Source organism: Tursiops truncatus, chromosome 2 (assembly GCF_011762595.2).
Source record: "Tursiops truncatus isolate mTurTru1 chromosome 2, mTurTru1.mat.Y, whole genome shotgun sequence".
In the NCBI taxonomy this organism is placed as follows: domain Eukaryota; kingdom Metazoa; phylum Chordata; class Mammalia; order Artiodactyla; family Delphinidae; genus Tursiops; species Tursiops truncatus.
The window spans coordinates 115,820,893-115,832,872 of record NC_047035.1 but is presented as its reverse complement, the minus strand read 5'-3'; the positions used below and the strand labels follow the sequence as shown (position 1 = coordinate 115,832,872).

At 45.3% G+C, this 11,980-nt stretch overlaps 1 protein-coding gene across 1 annotated transcript; it reads right to left on the bottom strand.

The window, feature by feature from the left end:
- Window positions 1-6,178: 6,178 nt before the first annotated feature.
- Window positions 6,179-11,482, bottom strand: LOC101329596 (cytochrome P450 1A2). The gene is made up of 6 exons (XM_033852628.2): window positions 10,652-11,482; window positions 9,949-10,069; window positions 9,388-9,477; window positions 8,988-9,111; window positions 7,744-7,830; window positions 6,179-6,816 (listed from the first exon to the last, which is right to left on the bottom strand). The coding sequence occupies exons 1-6, from the start codon at window positions 11,480-11,482 to the stop codon at window positions 6,519-6,521; spliced, it is 1,551 nt and encodes a 516-aa protein (XP_033708519.1). The 3' UTR covers window positions 6,179-6,518.
- Window positions 11,483-11,980: the final 498 nt, after the last annotated feature.

Below are 11,980 nucleotides of genomic sequence, written 5' to 3'. Positions count from 1 at the left end.
CCGGTGCATGAACCCACGTCCCCTGCATCGGCAGGCGGACTCTCAACCACCGCGCCACCAGGGAAGCCCACGTTGTACATTCTTTGGGTTTTGACAAATGTATAATGCTGTGTACCCACCATTACAGTATCATACAGAATCGTTTCACTGCCCTAAAAACCCTCTGTGCTCCACGTGTTCATCTCTCCCTTCTCCCACCCACCCCCTCACCCCTGAAATCCTGGCAACCACTGATGGTCTCCATAGTTTTGCCTTTTCCAGGATGTCATATAGCTGGATTCATAAAATAGGTAACCTTTTCAGATTGGCTTCTTTCACTTAGCAATATGCATTTAAAGTTCCTCCATGTCTTTTCGTGGTTTTGATGCTTGTTTTTTATTGTACACAATGTTTTATTGTGTTACTTGCCTTTAAAAATTGTGGTAAGGTTGGAAGGACTTAGAGTCTGTCATACAGAGTGAAGTAAGTCAGAAAGAGAAAGACATATACCGTATGCTAACACATGTATATGGTATCTAAGAAAAAAAAAATGTCATGAAGAACCTAGGGGTAAGACAGGAATAAAGACACAGACCTCCTAGAGAATGGACTTAAGGATATGGGGAGGGGGAAGGGTAAGCTGTGACAAAGTGAGAGAGTGGCATGGACATATATACACTACCAAACGTAAAATAGATAGCTAGTGGGAAGCAGCCGCATAGCTCAGGGAGATCAGCTCGGTGTTTTGTGACCACCTAGAGGGGTGGGATAGGGAGGGTGGGAGGGAGGGAGACGCAAGAGGGAATAGATATGGGAACATATGTATATGTATAACTGATTCACTTTGTTATAAAGCAGAAACTAACACGCCATTGTAAAGCAATTATACTCCAATAAAGATGTACAAAAAAAAAAAAATTGTAGTAAGGGACTTCCCTGGCAGTCCAGTGGTTAAGACTCCATGCTGCCAATGAAGGGGGCGCAGGTTCGATTCCTGGTCAGGGAACTAAGATCCCATATGCTGTGTGGTGGGGCCAAAAGATAAAAAAAAAATTTGTGGTAAAATTTACCATTTTAACCACTTTTAAGTGTGTAATTCAGTGGCATTAAGTATATTCACAATACTGTGCCACTATCACTACTATTCATTTCTAGAACTTTTTCATTGTCCCAAACAGAAACCCTGCACTCATTAAACAATAACTCTCTATTCTTCCCTCCCCACTCCACCTGCCTCAGTCCTGGTAACCTCTATAATACTTTCTTTCTCTGTAAATTTGCCTAATCTAGATACCTCATGTAAGTGGAATCATACAATATTTGTCCTTTTGTACCTGGCTTATTTCACTTGGTATAATGTTTTCAAAGTTTACCCGTGTTGTAGAATGCATCAGAATGCCATTCCTTTTTATGGCTGAATAATATTCCATTGTATGTCTAGGCTACATTTTATGTATCCATATATCTGTTGTTGGACACTGGTTGTTTCCACCTTTTGATTATTGAGAATAATGCTGCTATGAACATTCCTGTGCCAGTTTTTGTTTGAACACCTGTTTTCAATTCTTTTGGGTAGACACCTAGGAGTGAACTTGTTGAGTTATATGTAATTATATGCTACACTTTTTTTTTTTTTTTTTTGTGGTACGCCGGCCTCTCACTGTTGTAGCCTCTCCCATTGCGGAGCACAGCCTCCGGACGCGCAGGCTCAGTGGCCATGGCTCACGGGCCCAGCCGCTCCACGGCATGTGGGATCTTCCCGGACCGGGGCACGAACCCGTGCCCCTGCATCGGCAGGCGAACTCTCAACCACTGCGCCACCAGGCAAGCCCCTATATGCTTAACTTTTTGAGGAACTACCAAAGCATTTTCCACAGGGACTGTACCATTTTATATTCCCACTTGTAATGCACAAGGGTCACAATTTTTCCATGTCCTCACCAACACATTAATGTCCATTTTTTAAATTGAGATATAATTGACGTATAACATTATATTAGTGTCAGGTGTAAAACATAATAATTCAATACTTGTATATATTGCAAAATGATCACCACAATAAATCTAGTTAACATCAGCCACCACGCAGTTACAATTTTTTTCTTGTGATGAGAACTTTTAAGATTTACTCTCTTAACAAGTTTCAAATATTCAGTATAATATTGTTAACACTAGTCACCATGCTGTATATTACATTCCCATTACTTATTTATTTTATATCTGGAAGTTTGTACTTTTTAACACCCTTGACCCATTTTGCACCCCCTGCCCTCACCCAGAACCTCTGGCAACCACCAATTTGTTCTCTATACCCATGAGCTTGGTCTTTTTGTTTGTTCGGGGTGTTGGGGGTTTTTGTTTGTTTGTTTTTGGATTTCACATATAAGTGAGTTGATACGGTATTTGGCTTTCTCCGCCTGACTTATTTCACTTAGCAGAATGCCCTCAAGATTCATTCATGTTGTAAATTGCAAGACTTCCTTTTTTATGGCTGAATTATAAATATATATAATCATAATATATATATCCCATATTTTCTTTATTCATTCATCCGTTGATGGACCGTTGGATGGATGGATAATAGCCGTTCTGACAGATGTGAGGTGATATCTCATTGTGGCTTTGATTTGTATTTCCCTGATGATTGGTGGTATTGAGCACCTTTCATTTATCTGTTGGCTATCTGTATGTCTTCTTTGGAAAAATGTCTATTCAGTTCCTCTGCCCATTTTTAAATTGGACTGTTTCGGGGTTTTGCTACTGCATTGTGTGAGTTTTTATATATTTTGGATATTAACCAAAATATCAGATATATGATTTGCAAATATTTCCTCCTATTCTGTCAGTTGCCTTTTTATTTTGTTGATGGTTTCCTTTACTATGCAAAAGGTTTTTAGTTTGATGTAGTCCTGTTTGTTTATCTTTGCTTTTGCTGCCTTTGCCTTTGGTATCAAACCCAAAAAATCATCACCAAGGTCGATGTCAAGAAGCTTACCACTTGTGTTTCCTTTTAGGAGTTTTATGGTTTCAGGCCTTATGGACAAATCTTTGATCCATTTTGAATTAATTTTTGTGTATTGTGTGAGATAGTGGTCCAGTTTCATTCGTTTGCATGTGGCTGTCCAGCATTCCCAACACCAGTTGTTGAAGAGGCTATCCTTTCCCCATTGGATATTTGTGGCTCCTTTGTAATAAATTGATTGACCATATATGCATGGATTTATTTCTGGGCTCTCTATTCTGTTCCATTGATCCATGTGTCTGTTTTTATGCCAATACCATACTCTTTTGATTACTATATCTTTGTAATACAGTTTGAAATCAGGGATCATGATACCTCCAGCTGTATTCTTCCTTCTCAAGATTGCTTTGGTCATTCAGGATGTTTTTTATGCTTCCATGCAAATTTTAGGATTGTTTGTTCTATAGTGTGAAAAATGCCATTGGAATTTTGATAGGGATTGTCTTGAATCTGTAGATTGCTTTGGACAGTATGGACATTTTACAATATTAATTCTTCCAATCCATGAGCACAGAATATCTTTCCATTTATTTGTCTTCTTCAATTTCTTTCACCAGTGTCATATAGTTTTCAGTGTATGGGTCTTTTACCTCCTTAGTTAAATTTATTTGTAGATATTTTATTCTTTTTGAAGCAATGAGATTGTTTTCTTAATTTCTCTTTCCAATAGTTTGTTATCAATGTATAGAAATACAACAGATATTTATATATTGATTTTGTATCCTGAAATTTTACTGAATTTGTTTATAATTTCTAACAATTTTTTTTTTTTTTTTTTTTTTTGCAGTACGCGGGCCTCTCACTGTTGTGGCCTCTCCCGTTGCGGAGCACAGGCTCCGGACGCGCAGGCCCAGCGGCCATGGCTCACGGGCCCAGCTGCTCCACGGCATGTGGGATCTTCCTGGACCGGGGCACGAACCCGTGTCCCCTGCATTGGCAGGTGGACTCTCAACCACTGCGTCACCAGGGAAGCCCTCTAACAAATTTTTTAGTGGAGTCTAGGGTTTTCTATATATATCATGTCATCTGCAAATAGGACAGTTTTACTTCTTCCTTTCCAATTTGGATGCTTTTTTATTTCTTTTTCTTGCCTAAATGCTCTAGCTAGGACTTCCAATACTATGTTGAATAAAAGTGGTGATAGTGGGCATCCTTGTCTTGTTCCTGATCTTAGAAGAAAGCTTTTAGCTTTCACCACTGAGTATGATGTTAACTGTGAGCTTATCATATATGGCCTTTATTATGTTGAGGTACATCCCCTCTATATCCACTTTGTTGGGAGGGTTTTTGTTTTTATCATAAATGGATGTTGAATTTTGTCAAATGCTTTTTCTGCATCTATTGAGGTGATCATATGATCACAGTCTAGCGGGTTTTTTTGTTTTTCGTTTTTGGCTACACCACGCAGCTTGCGGGATCTTAGTTCCCCAATCAGGGATAGAACGTGGGCCCCCTACAGTGGAAGCGCGGAGTCCTAACCACTGGACCGCCAGGGAATTCCCAAATAGCTCTCTAGTTTTTAATTTTTATTTATTTATTTATTTATCGTTGCGGTTCGTGGAATTCTCACTGCGGTAGCTTCTCTTGTTGCGGAGAACCGGATCTAGGCGCGCGGGCTTCAGTAGTTGTGGCGCTCGGGCTTAGTTGTTCCGCGGCACGTGGGATCTTCTTGGACCAGGGCTCGAGCCCATGTCTCCTGCATTGGCAGGCAGATTCTTAACCTCTGCGCCACCAGGGAAGTCCCTAGTTTTTAATTTTTATTGTAGCCATTCTAGTAGGTGTGAAATGGTACCTCATCTTGTTTTTGATTTGCATGTCCCTAATAACTAATAATGTTGAGTGTTTTTTCATGTACTTGTCCATTTGCATATCTTCTTTAGAGAACTGTTTATCCAAGTCTTTTGCCCATTTCTGTTTGTCTTTTTTCCTTTTAGTTTTGTTAAGATATGATTGACATACAGCATGATATAAGTTTAATGTGTACAGCATAATGATTTGACTTACAAACATCATGAAATGATTATCACAGTAAGTTTAGTGAACATCTATCATCTTGTATAGATACAAAAAAATTAAAGAAATAGAAAAAAGTTTTCTTGTGATGAGAACTTTTAGGATTTACTCTCTTAACAACTTTCATATATAATGTAGAGCAGTGTTAATTATATTAATCACATTGTACATTACATTCTTAGTACTTATTTATTTATCTTATAACTGGAAATTTGTGGCTTTTGACCACCTTCATTCAAATTCCCCTGCCCTCCCCCTATCTCTGGTAACCACAAATCTAATCTCTTTTTCTATGAGTTTGTTTGTTTGTTTTTTTGAAGTATAACTGACCTACAAAACTATGTTAGTTCCTGATGCCCAACATAGTGATTCGATATTTCTATACATTACAAAACGATCACCACTTTTTTGCCCATTTTAAAAATTGGGTTGTTTGTTTTTTTTGTTGTTGATTTGTAGGAGTTCCTTATATATTTTGGATATTAATCCTTTACAGATATGTGAATTGCAAATATTTTCTCCCATTCTGTGGCTTATCTTTTCACTCTTTTTTTTTTTTTTTTTGCGGTACGCGGGCCTCTCACTGTTGTGGCCTCTCCCGTCGCGGAGCACAGGCTCCGGACGCACAGGCTTAGCAGCCATGGCTCACGGGCCCAGCCACAACAAGGCATGTGGGATCTTCCCGGACCGGGGCACGAACCCGTGTCCCCTGCATTGGCAGGTAGACTGTCAACCACTGTGCCACCAGGGAAGCCCTCTTTTCACTCTTTTGATAGTCCCCTTTTGATGGGACCTGCGCTTTTTGCAGGTAACCCAAGCATTTCTGGGGGGCTTATCTTCCCCTAGCTATGGATGAACAAATCAGAACACTGTGAGAGGTCAGATGTTCTCTACCTTTTGAGGATAGGGCATGAGGGATCCCCCTTCACCCATCTGCGTTTGGCCTACAAGGCTGGGTCCCTTCCTCTCTGTTCCCTTCAAGTGTTCCAAGTCGTGAATCATACAGGAAAGAAGTAAGAATAGTGAACTGAGCCTAGTCTCAGGACTCAAGAAAACAGGGCTTACTGACACATACTACAACACGGATGAACTTTGAAAACATCATGCTAAGTGAAGAAGCCAGTCACAAAAGACCATTTATTGTATAATTGCATTTATATGAAATGCCCAGAGTAGGCAAATCTGTACACACAGAAAGTAGATTAGTAGTTTTCTAGTGCTAGCGGGGTAGGGAAGGTGGGTTAGGGGGAGATGGGGAGTGACTGCTGAGGGGTATGGGTTTCTTTACTGGGTGATGAGAAGGTTCTAAGATTGATTGTGGTGTGACAGCACAACTCTGTGATATACTAAAAGCCATTGGATCGTATACTTTAAGGAGGTGAATTATATGGTCTATGAATTATATCTCTATAAAGCTGTTAGTTAAAAAAAAAGAAAAGAAAAGAAACAAAGTTTCCTCAGTGACCTCCACCCTTCCCTCTGCCTCAGAATGCTGGTAACTTCTTCACTTGATGGGGAAGCGCAGCCGTGCCTGGATATGCTCGCAGGGGGCAGGCTTCATGGTCAGCCCGTAGGTAGGGGTTAGGTCCACTTTCACACCTGGTGGCACACTGAACTCCAGCTGCTGAAGCAAGATGGCCAGGAAGAGGAAGATCTCCCACTTGGCCAGGACCTCCCCTATGCACCGGCGCTTGCCCATGCCGAAGAGCATCATTTTCTCACTCAAGGTCTTGCTGATGGTGGTGTCATGGGCAGTGAGGAATCTCTCCGGCCGGAACTCAGATGGGTCCCCCCACAGCTTCCTGCGAGATGAACAGAGGAAGTGGTATCTCTGGGCTGGGGAGGCCCTTTGGGAAAGGCCTGGGTGGGGGACATCTGTGTTAGAATAGATCTAGCGTAATGAAAGGAGAGTGGGGAAAGGGGCCAAACTGTATTTTGATGTTTATTTCTTTTACATAGCTCTCTCTAAAATCACCAGCCTTGAAAATAGTGCTTTGTAATATTATTTATTTATTTATTATTATTATTTTTGCTGTACGCGGGCCTCTCACTATTGTGGCCTCTCCCATTGCGGAGCACAGGCTCCGGACGCGCAGGCTCAGCGGCCATGGCTCACGGGCCCAGCCGCTCCACGGCATGTGGGATCTTCCCGGACCGGGACACGAGCCCGTGTCCCCTGCATCAGCAGGCGGACTCTCAACCACTGCGCCACCAGGGAAGCCCTAATATTAATTTTTTATTTTAAAGAAATAATACTTTAACTAAAAGAAATTAAAAGAAGGAACACATGTCCATCTCTATCCTACTCAATATACAAGGGGAATCAACTGTCCATCCTGGTTTATGCTTATTGTTTTGGAGTAATTATTTACAGCATCCTTTTTCACACACAGAAGTGCCCTAGTTTGGATGGTAAATTATATGATCCTCCTACCTGTAAAGTGAGATTTTCCAAAGAGGTCCCTAAGCCATTCACATCAGAATCGCCTGAGATACTCCACCTTACCTACCGAAGAGGAATCTCGGGGGACTGGGCACCGAAATCTAAAACCAACTTCCTGGTCAATGCACTAAAGTTTGAGAAACATGGACCTAAATTTTGTCCCTTAGAGCAGGCTGCAGAGCCATCGAGGCACCATTCCCTTATTGTATAACCAGTTCCTAGGGGGACAAACAGCCTTCCTGACTGCTGAACTTCACACATTTTTCAGTGGGGGATATGTACTCACGGGTCATGATTGACCTGCCACTGGTTTATGAAGACACAGCGTTCCTTGGGGATGTAGAAGCCGTTCAGTGTTGTGTCCCTTATTGTGCTAAGGAGGGAAGAGGGCTCTGTCAGGCTCACGGGCTGGAAAACTGGGATGTGTCTCTGGGAGGTTGTTTTTTTTCTTTTTAACAATTAAAAAAAAGTTGACTATAGTTAATTTACAATGTTGTGTTAGTTTCAGAGGTACAGCAAAGTGATTCAGCCATATATATACCTATATATTCTTTTTCAGGTTTTTTCCATTATAGGTTATTACAAGATATCGAATATAGTTCCCTTTACTATACAGTAGGTTTTTGTTGTTTAACTATTTTATATATAGTAGTTGTGTATATATTAATCCCAAACTCCTGATTTATATCCCCCCCCCCCCCCCGCAGAGGTTCTTGCTCCTTCACCCCACTCCAATAGCCTGTCCACCATGGTTTCTATACCGTACACTAGGAGGGAATAGCAGGGGCAAGGAAGGGTTGAAATTATTCTTCCCCTTTCTCAGATCCTATTCTTCAACAAAGTTTACTAAACTTTTCTCTGTACTCAGCTGTGCCCTTGGCCATTCTCTGGAGCCGAGAAACAGGCAGTCTGGGCCAGTCCTGGGGAGTCCCCAGCTTGGCTGAGGCATCAGGCCTCTTCCTCTGGGCATAACTAGACCAAAATATGGGCTGAAGTAAGTGTTCATTAACTCTCTTGACATTGTTAAAATCCCAGGACCTCATCAAGGACCAATGGCTGTAAGTCCTACAAAATATCAGAATGAAGTTATGCCAGCTGGATGAATCAAGAAAGGCTTCTAGGGGAGGGGAAGTTTGTGTCAGGATAAGGTAGGATAGGATTCTGGTAGCCAGAGAAGACTGTAGACCTTCCAAGCAGAAGGTCCAACATAAGCAAAATTGGAGGCTGGCTGGTTCATGCTTGTAAGGGATGGTGAGGCCAGCCTGGCGGGGTTGAGAGTACCTGTAGGGAGGGAATGTGAGCAGAGGTGAATGAGAGCTGAGGTCAGAAGTGTGGTTTTTCTCCTGAGAGCTGGGTACTTTGATCATGTTTGGACTGGATGGGGGCAGAGTAGAGGCCAAGGTCTGTGAGGAATCTGGTGTCATGGCCAGGAAGGAGATGCTGAGGTCTGACCAGGGCCAGGGCTGAGAAGCTGGGGAGAAAACATGGCAATGATTTCAGAGGTGGGAGAGCAGAATAGGCAGGCCTCACCTGTGGGGGATGGTGAAGGGGACGAAGGAGGAGTGTCGGAAAGTCTCCAGGATGAAGGCCTCCAAATAAGGCAGCTGGGATCTGTCAGAGAGCCGGGGCCGCCGCTCCCTGCCAATCACTGTGTCTGCAGAACACAGAGGATGGACAAGGCTTAGGGGTTGTCCTGACTGCTCCATGGCATCTGCATCCCCAATCACACCAGGTGTCACTCTATGTGGTACTATGTCTGTTTACAGGTCTGAGACCCACTGACCCCCCCAGTATCCTCTAGGCAAGGGTGGGCACCATTGTATGCCCAGGGCTTGTACTTAGTAGGTACATAACAGCTATATGTAGATTGAACAGATGACCTGGGACCCCAAGGCTTCTCTCCACCAGAGGGTTAGGGGACACTACATACCCAGCTCCTCCTGGATCTTCCTCTGTATCTCAGGATTTGTCACAAGGTACAGAAGGCTCCAGGAGATGGCTGTTGTGATCGGATCAAGCCCTGGGCAGCATGGGGCAAGGTGAGGAAGAAAGGAAGACAGGAACAAGAAGGCAGCATTTACCAAGCACCCACCATGTATGTAGCAAATATTGTCTTTCTCTGCCTCCTTTTCCCCCAAAGCCCCTCACCCTGAATTTTCTAAGGGCAGAGGTGGAGTCACCTCAGCACAAACTTGAGTCACTGCTTTCATGATTAGTTGCTGGAATTACAAGGGCCTAGACTTACAGCCCAGAGAAGCCTTTATTGTTTAGTTGGGGAAACTGAGGCCCAGAGGAGGAGAGGGACTTGGCTGAGTTTTCACTGGGAGTTGGTGGTACAGCCTGGGCTCAAACCTTGAGCCTGGGCCTGGTCTCTGTGTCCTGCACCATCTGACATGTAGTTGGTGAGTTATCTGATGGACCCCGGGGCTGGGCAAGGCTGTGTGTGAACGGCAGGCACTGAGGGATGGAGGGGCAGGGGTCTGGCTCCTACCGGCTCCAAAGATGTCGTTGACAAGGTTGACAGTCTTCTTCTGGAGCATGAGGCCCCCACTAGCTCTGGAGTTATCCTCGTAGTGCTTGAACAGGGCACCTACGATGTCCTGGACTCTGTTCTGAGGGGGCACAAGCTTAGGAGCACCCCAGCATTTCTGGGGTGGAAGTCTGGACCTTGCCCCATCCCATCTGGCACTGCCAGCTGGCCTCTGGGCAGTGGGTTGAGCTCACGACAGGAGCTGGTAGCAGCCCAAGGTAGGACTTAAAGTATCATTTCATGCCCCATTGACTCTTCCCCCCAATAACCCCAGGGGTCCAATTTCAGAGAAGGAGGTTGGGGTGAGTACAGGGAAGTAAGGTGACACCCGAGCTGGGAATTAGTCTCTGTCTGGGTTCAGTTTCCAGCAGAACAAAAGCCTTCTCATGATAACAGCACCCCACATTACAGGGCTCTGCCAGGGTCCCATTCATGACCTTATCTCTCTGGGGCTTTGAGCAGCCCTGAGAGGGAGGCTATAGGCATGAAGAAACTGAGGCCAGAGAGGGAGAGGGCTTGGCTCCAGGTCACACAGGTGATCTGAGATGTCCCAGAGCCTTCCTAGGCCTTGGCTGCACACCAGGTGTGTGGGTACCTTGGAGCTGGGTAAGAGGGGCCACACAGACTCTTGGGTGCCCTCACACTTCCCGTACCTTGGGCTTACCTTGTCAAAGTCCTGATAGCACTCCTGGACCATTTTCTGCAGGAACTGCAGGAACCTCTGGTTGAAGCTCTTGTACTTTTGCAGAGCAGGGTTGGGCAGGTATTTAAGGATGGGGAAGAAGTCCACGGGGCTCCCGGAGGAGGCAGTCTCCACGAAATCATGGGTGTTCGTCACAAGGCTGACCATCTCCTCACTGCTCTGGGGGAAGTGCTGCCCGAAGCACATGGCACCAATGACCTTGGCCACGGACACCACCACGTGGTCATAGGGGTCAAAGCGCCCAGGTCCTGCCATCAGCTCCTGGAACTTGCTGATGAGGGCCTCAGCCTCCTTGCGCACATGCATCTCCAGGTAGCAGGAGGATGAGGAAGCCGGATCTGAGGCAACGGAGAAGGAGTTGAGAGCATTCTGGGCCAGGCGTCGCCGGGCAGCCCACGCTGGTCCAGAGTCTGGGTTGAAGGTCATACTCTGGCCATCAGCGACTAAGGTGAAGCTGTAGAGGTCAGGCCGGCCCTTGAAATCATCACCCTGCCGCACCAGGGCCTGCCGGATGGTGTCCAGGCCGCTGAGCACCAGCACGGGTGTGCAGCCAATGCAGATCTGCAGCACGTCTCCATAGCGCTGGCTCAGCCGCGACAGGGCCAAGTGTGGGCTCTTCCCCAACGTCAGCACGTGCCCGATCAGGGGCCAGCTCCAGGGCCCTGGTGGACTCTTCAGGCCTTTAGGGACCCAAGGCTGCCAGGCCCTGACCACCCAGAATACCAGGCAGAAGGTGGCAGAGGCCAGGAGAAGCTCTGTGGCTGAGAAAGGAGTGGCCTGGGACAATGCCATTTGTACCAACTACAGGGGAAGAGAACGGAGGAGCCAGACTGAGGGACGAGATAGAGCCACTCATTCATTCATTTACTCAGTCAATAAGCACTTGTACATGTTCTGTGCTTGGCTCCCAGCTGGACACCAGAAAGACTAAGTTGCATTCACTAAATTACATGGATTCTTCATCCCAGGAGCTCACCCATGGTGTATCACAGAATCTGAGTGCTGGAAAAGAGCCCTGAGATTCCCAACTTGAGCGTCTGAAATCCCAGCCCTGGCCATCCCCTCTGCCCAACACCTGTTACCAATTCTGAGGCTGAAGTGATCACTTCAAAACGGAGCACTCTTGTGGGCCCCAGTGCAGGGTGTATCCTGGGCATTGTACCGCGGGGACCCTTCCTGCTGATACCTCCTCATACCCTCGGAACAGGGAGCTGCTCCCCGCTAGCAACACTGATGGGATCAAGGTCCCAGGGCTGACGCAAATGGCTTCTGATGCCCCCTTCCCCAGGG

Excerpts from the sequence above, each read along its gene's own strand:
- LOC101329596 (XM_033852628.2), bottom strand. The coding sequence starts at position 11,482 with ATGGCATTGTCCCAGGCCACTCCTTTCTCAGCCACAGAGCTTCTCCTG. Across the intron at positions 9,112-9,387 it reads GAAGATCCAGGAGGAGCTGG|ACACAGTGATTGGCAGGGAG; the intron begins GTATGTAGTGTC and ends TGTGTTCTGCAG. Across the intron at positions 6,817-7,743 it reads TGGCAGGTCAATCATGACCC|GAAGCTGTGGGGGGACCCAT; the intron begins GTGAGTACATAT and ends TTCATCTCGCAG.